Here is a 6935-nt window from a genome sequence, read left to right on the forward strand (position 1 = left end):
GATCAGCCCCTCCTCGGGAGCTGCACAACCACTGCCTGCACCAGCACAGGCCGTCCACGGCCCCATGGCTGCAGGAACACATCACAAAGCCAAGGAGCTGCGAAATTATCTAAAAATATGCTTTTTAAACAATGTACTTAATGTGTAAAATAGAAAGGGAAATGCTTCTCTAAGCTGGTATAAATGACTGTTACCAAAATGTCCACATTAAACTGATAGCTTTGAGCTGTTATCCAATAGTTAACTAAAACTCCATAATTATTCCTTGGTTTCATTCACACCCACTCCTCTTCCCCATTTAAAAATGTGCTTTGATTAATACTAACTGAACATACACCCCTTATCTCAGTCTCCACAGAAATCTAAAATATAACCTCTAACCACTGTATTCTTTAGCAATATTTTATTAAAAATAATTACCTGTACAAATATAAAATATCCCCACAAAATTTAATTCCCCATATTTGTTTTTTGCTGCAAGAAAAATATGTGAGGGAAGGTCAGGGTGCATTTCTCCGGTAATACTGGTGGATGCAGGAACTCTTGTTTGGAGTTGGTTTCTTAATTTTTCTGTTTAATATCTGCCAGTTTGGGGTTTTTTTTTAAGAAAAGTTTACTTCCAGCTCATCAAGGTATAGAAACACTGCAGATTTTTGAGCACTTTCTTTGAAAAAGAAGTAAATAAGCTAAGGAAGCTTCTCACTTGCTCTTTAATTCCTTAGGGGTGTGTTTCACCAGAGGTTTCAGAGGAAGGGCTGGATTCTGTTAGTGAACACACTGAAATGACCCAGTGTGCATGACCAATCAGGTTAATGGCTGATAATTACCACTACAACCATCAGGAACTGCACCCCAAGCTTTACAGCCCACAGGGCTGATCTGAACCTTCACCACAAGACTGCTCAAGCTGGAACACATGGAGGAATAACTTCATTATTCCTAAAAGGAAAAGGCAAAACCAAACCAGAATCCAAGAGCCTTTAGAAAACACCCACAATTCCTTTAATAAAACAGCCACTTGCTGTGCTCCTGTTGTTCCCAGCTTTACAGTGCGCCAGGCAAGTTTGGGAGGCAAACCGGGAAAATGAGGGGAGACAGAAAACCAACAGTTCCTCTGCAGCTTGCTTGATTTTCTGGATCCGCTCTCTGTCGTCAGCACTGAGTGCAGCAGGAGAACTCTCTGAGAGGCAGGAGCCTTCAGAAAGTGACAACCTTGGGTCGCTTGGGCTGCGCTCTCTGCAGTGCTGGTGTGGCCACGATGTCCTCGTGGTCCGCGCTCAGGCCGGGGGTCCAGCGCCCGACTGTCACCGGCTCTGCAGGGACACAGGACAGCAGTGCCAGGCCAGCCCTGCCCCTGCACGGCCTGGGCTGAGCCCCAGCAGGGCAGCACACCCAGCACTGCACACACTGACTCATCAACATTAACTGCAGCTGCTGAGTGGCCTCCTCCGAGAACAAAGCTGGCGATTTACCGGGTCACCCCTCACTGTCCCCAGGTGAGACCCCACCTGCAGAGCTGCCCAACCCCCTGGGGCTGCTGTGGGGCAGGGCTGGGACCCCAAAGCCTGTGCTGGGCCCAGAGCCCAGAGCCCCGTGCTGGGCCCAGCCCAGTGTGGGCAGCAGGGCAGGGGCGATTCTGCCCCTCTGCCCATGGGGAATGCCACAGGAGCCCACATCAGGCTCTGGGCACTGAGGCTGGCCCAATCTGCCTGAGGAAACTGGAATCTGCAGTGCCTGAATGTCTTTGCCAGCTTTCACCTGTCCTCTTGTACCTGAACATCCCCTGCACAATGCACACTTGATCTTAAATATCACAATTCTCACAATTCCTGCCAATGGTGTCACAGTTCCAAGTAACTCGACTGCTTTTTACCAGCACTGCTAGTTTTGAAAGAAGTCTCTTGGGAAAATAAACAGCCCTACAGTCCTCATAATGGATGCTAAACTTGCCACAAAAAGGTAGAAAAAAATCTACCTACAGGCTTCTAAAACATCAGTCACTCAAGTGGGTACAGCCTTGCTACTTGCAAAAGAGTTTGGGGAAATTTCAGAGTCTTTTGGTGCCATAAACTTCTGTCATACCAATTCAGACCGAATCTGACCCATTCGAAACTGGAAAAGCAATACATACCTAGAATCCTACATACGGTCTCAGACCTAAAAATATCATTAATGTAGGATCAGATATAGAGAATGCCATAAATAATTCTTACACAATTTTCACCAAAGTGGATTATGAAGTGGCACAATAACTAAGTGTCATAGAAACAAAGTAGAAAAATGCACAAGTGTGTCACCACTCCAGTAACAGGATCATTCTTCAAACCCTTTTTGGATGCTTTGCCTCCTGTAGGACAAGTGGGGGTTTGGGGTACCTAAATTAATTTTTCCACCCACATGGATAGCTGAGGAACACGTAAGGAAGCAGTCCATTAGCTGTGAATCCAGCTGGACAGATCTTCCTTGTCCCTGTCCTGGGTGCCTGACACACCTGCCTGCACACACCACCACCCTGCACCTGGCACTGGGCTCAGCTCCACCACTCCACACTGAAATCTGCAAAAAGCAGCAGCCAGTTCTGCTGTACAGCTGCCAGACTGTGAACAGCAGCACAATTACTGGCCAAAAAAAACCCCAACCAGATTATTTCATATGGCCTTCAGATACACACAAGATGAACTTTCTGTTTAAAAAAAAAGAATTGTCTTAGTTTTGCACTGCAACTTGCTGCCTCCTCCACACCCTTCCCTGTTGCTGTCCAAACAAAAGGTCACCTCTGCCCTCTTCCAAGCCCTCTTCCAAGCCTTTTCCCTGACCAGAGCCATGCAGAGCAGCAGCTGAACCCTGCTGGACCCACAGCCACCCCACAGCCCTGCAGCTCACCTGCGTTCTGCTTCTCCGGGCAGTCTTTTTTGAAGTGCTCCACTGAGCCACACAGTTTGCAGCCCCCACCTGTTCACACAGAAAGTTGTTACTCATCTGAGGGGAAAAAACACCATAAAACACCCAAAAAACACCCAACCAAACACCCTTCCTGTGTCTGTGAGGGACAGAGCTGTTTGGGGTCACACTGTGCTGTACAGCACTACACACCACGCATTCCAGCCACTGCTCACTGGGCACTTCTGATTTGCTGGAAGCTCTAATTTTGAGAAACAGGCTGAATTCTGCTGAAATCCACACTCAAATGAACTTATAAAATTGACAGGGGCTCCTGAGAGGCAGGTAATCCAACTGCAGGCACTGAGATGTGAAATTCTACACAACACAAAATCCCAGAATACAAACACTTGAAAGCAAGGTGATTTTTGTTCCACTCCAGCTGTGCTGCAAGATCACCCTCTGGAGTTTGCCAAGGCCCCACATTTGTGCTGGGAAACACCAGAATGCTGGTTGTTGGAGCCAATGGAGGAGTGAAATCTTCAAAGTTAGACCCCATTTCTCATTACTCAGACTGAAGATGCTCTTCCTTTAGTGACAGCCTGTGTTTTGTAATTCCCAGAATTTTAAGCTACTGTGTGGGAATGTTCCTACCACCTACTTGGGTGCATGTAAATACACACTGCCTAATTCACACAGGATTTTGTTCCTTTGTTCTGATGCTGAGGCACAAGCGAAGTCTCACACTTTGCACCTCATCCTGTCATTTAATACTAAACCTACCCTTAAAACAGAAATCTCCAGGTAATTCATTTGACAACGAATTCCCCAGAATCACTCTGCTTTCACTGAAAGATACACAGGAATTCCTTTTAGCCACATTCTCATTCTCTTGCAGAGTTACTTTGCTCTGTGTCAGGTAGGAAGGACACAGAAATTTAAATTTTACTAAATTTAGTGAATCAGAACACTCACCTTCAGCATACAACCCCTTGGGATTATCCGGACACGACCTTGACAGATGTCCCATCTCACCACAGATGAAACACTTTGCATATGGAAATGGCCCTGCAAAATTCCACAACAGGGTTTATGGTCCACATCAAAACCCTGGTGAAGCCACAGACCCAACACAGTGCAATGACAACACTTTAATCACTTCATGCGACAAATTACTGCCAGGCTCCCTGTTAATACTGCAAAACTTCAATTTCTAGCACACAAAGCTTCAGGGTCAGCACTCAGACAATTCAGAGCCAAGCACTTCACAACAGCAAAAATTCCTGAGACCCACCAGCAGCTGGGTCCACCTTGGCTCTGCATTTGCTGAGGTCGTGCTCCGTGGATCCGCAGCGGTAGCAAATCCCCGTCCCCATGTCCTGGCTCTCCAGCACTGCAGGACAATCAGCCACGCCGTGGCCAGGTTCTCTGCAGTGGAAACACACCTTGGAAAAGGAAAATCCAGTGATGAATTCTGTGAGTGGCACTCAAAACCTGGAAATCCCAGCCTCACGGGGCCTGTAGAGCAAACACCATTTTGTCCCCAGGAAAAAGCAGCCAGGAAGAGACTTTATGCTCTGCCAGCAAACCACATTATCATGGGTACTTTTCTCCTTTAACCAGCAACACGCAGTTTGATGAATCGCGCATTGAAATTGCAGGAGTTAGTTTCACCCAGGAACCAGGAGGGGCTGGGGAATCCTCAAAGGGGCAGGGGGAACAGTGCTGAGCCAGCAAAGCCACGCTAAAGGCTACAGCTGGGACTGAAAGCCACCTTTTGTTCCAAACTTCACATCTTTCACCTGAAGCACGGTGTGCCTGTGGCAGGGGAGGGCTGAGCTCTTACTGAGTCCCACCACAGGCGGGGAGAGAGAGAGACCTGTACCTCTTTTAACAGCGTTGTGGGAAAATGACTGGGGGTTAAAAGGGGAAATTTCAGGGGAAAATTTCAGTGTCTACTCCTTGGATGGGACCCCCCCCACGGAGCACAATCCAGGCAGGACTAACAGGAGCGTGGAGCAGGACAGAGACCCCACAGCCCTGCCAAAATCCTTGCAGAGGAAGGAACCTTGCAGCTGATCAGCCACCCAGCAGCTGAAAGGCAAGGGAGATAAAGGAGGATGTCCTGTGGGATCAACAGCTGGGGTGAAATCCCTGCCCAGGGTTACCCTGAGCGACCCACTCTCCAGGTACGACCACCCCTAACTAAGATGTGTGGCTGAAGTCACTGAATCTCCACCTAACAGTAAATAAATGGTATAAAAGTGGGTTAGGAGCAGGGAGAAGTCTGGGAAGACTCCATGGTAATCATGAATGTGGGATCAGCTGAACCTACTGTCTCTTCCCCACAGAGTGAGGACTGTGCTCTGTGTGAGCTTTACTAGGAGTTAGAGCTTGTAATTGTATTGCTTTGATTAGATTACTTTGGACAGGCTATCACCGGCATCCCCCCAGCCTTAACCCGACACATTTTTATTACAAAGGGTGTAACTGTGCTCACTGTTCATGCCAGCTGACACACTATCCATCGCTGGGCAGAAAGGGTTTCTCCCTTTATTCCTGTGTCTGCAGGGCAGGGCTCACCATAGCGTTCTTCTTCCTCTCCTGCCTCCTCAGCCTCCTGCTCTCCCGCCGCCTGTCCTTCCTCCGCGCCTCCTCCTCCTCCTGCTGCTGCTCCCCGCGGTGTGCCGCGAACCCGTTCACGTCCTGGTTCTCGTACTCCTTCTTCCTCCTCCTGCTCCGGGCTGGCGGCGGCGGCTCCGGCTCCGCGCCCGGCGCCAGCTGCTCCCAAGGGGTGGCGGACAGAGCCCGGGCCCCGGGCGGGGCGCTGCGCCGGGCCCAGCGGGTCATGGCCCGGCTCCGGCACCGGCAAAGGCCCCGGAAAAGGCTCCGGCACGGCCAAGCCGCGCACGGTGATGACGGACGGGAAGAGGAGGAGCGGGAGCCGGGGCAGGCGGAGCGGGGAGCTGGGCGGAAGGCGGTGCGTGAGGGGCTGTGGGGAACCCGCCATGGCAGGGACACCTCGCAGTGTCCCAGTGTCCAGCCTGGCCTTGGGCAGTGCCAGGGATGCAGGGGCAGCCCCAGCTGCTCTGGGCACCCTGTGCCAGGGCCTGCCCACCCTGCCAGGGAACAATTCCTCATTGCCAAGATCCCAGCCAGCCCTGCCCTCTGGCACTGGCAGCCATTGCCCGGCTGCTGTCCCCGCAGCCCTTGGCAATTGTCCGTGTCCATCTTTGCTGCGGCCCCTTCAGGCCCTGCCAGGCCACCCTGAGCTCAGGCCAAAGCTTCTCCTGCCCAGGTGAGCAATGGCAGCTGTGCCAGCCTTGGCTGCCGGCAGAGCTGCTCCATCCCTCTGCCCGTGCTGGAGCCTCCTCTGGCCTGGCTGCAGCAGCTCCAGCTCCTTGCTGGGCTGGCCCAGGGCTGGGGCAGCTCTGCAGGTGGGCTCTGACTGAGGGGCAGAGGGGCAGAATCGCCCCTGCCCTGCTGCCCACGCTGGGCTGGGCCCAGCACGGGGCTCTGGGCTCCGGGCCCAGCACGGGGCTCTGGGCTCCGGGCCCAGCACGGGGCTCTGGGCTCTGGGCTCTGGGCCCAGCACGGGGCTTTGGGGTCCCAGCCCTGCCCCTCAGCAGCCCCAGGGCTCCTGCAGGCCGGGCAGCTCTGCAGGTGGGGTCTCACCTGGGGACAGTGAGGGGTGACGCGGTAAATCGCCGGCTTTGTTCTCGGAGGAGGCCACTCAGCAGCTGAAATTAATGTTGATAAGCCAAATAATGCTTCCCTCTTGCCTCAAGTTAGGCTACTGCATCTTGCATTCTTAGCATTTCACTGGATCCCCATTGTGAAAAACGTCAGTCACTTGTTTTTAAAATTTTAAAAGTTTAATAGTAATAAAATGGTTATAAACATAGTAATACAATTAGAGTAATAATAATTTGGACAAATTGAATTAGGACAATATGAGACAATAAAAACAAAGAGTTACAGACGTCCGGTACCTTTTTCTGGGCAGCACGAACCCCGCGAAAAAGAACCCACGTTAACAGAGGATTAACCCTTAA

At 51.1% G+C, this 6935-nt stretch overlaps 1 protein-coding gene across 1 annotated transcript; it reads right to left on the minus strand.

Moving 5' to 3' along the window:
- Positions 1-384: 384 nt before the first annotated feature.
- On the minus strand, positions 385-5808 carry ZCCHC9 (zinc finger CCHC-type containing 9). Its single transcript, XM_071455072.1, has 5 exons — positions 5464-5808; positions 4175-4325; positions 3856-3948; positions 2884-2952; positions 385-1313 (listed from the first exon to the last, which is right to left on the minus strand). Exons 1-5 carry the CDS (start codon positions 5728-5730, stop codon positions 1198-1200), a joined length of 696 nt encoding a protein of 231 aa, XP_071311173.1. The 5' UTR covers positions 5731-5808; the 3' UTR covers positions 385-1197.
- Between the last annotated feature and the right edge of the window lie 1127 nt (positions 5809-6935).

This window comes from Agelaius tricolor, unplaced genomic scaffold (genome assembly GCF_023055355.1).
Source record: "Agelaius tricolor isolate 1412-34295 unplaced genomic scaffold, bAgeTri1.0.p SCAF_44, whole genome shotgun sequence".
Classification (NCBI taxonomy): Eukaryota; Metazoa; Chordata; class Aves; order Passeriformes; family Icteridae; genus Agelaius; species Agelaius tricolor.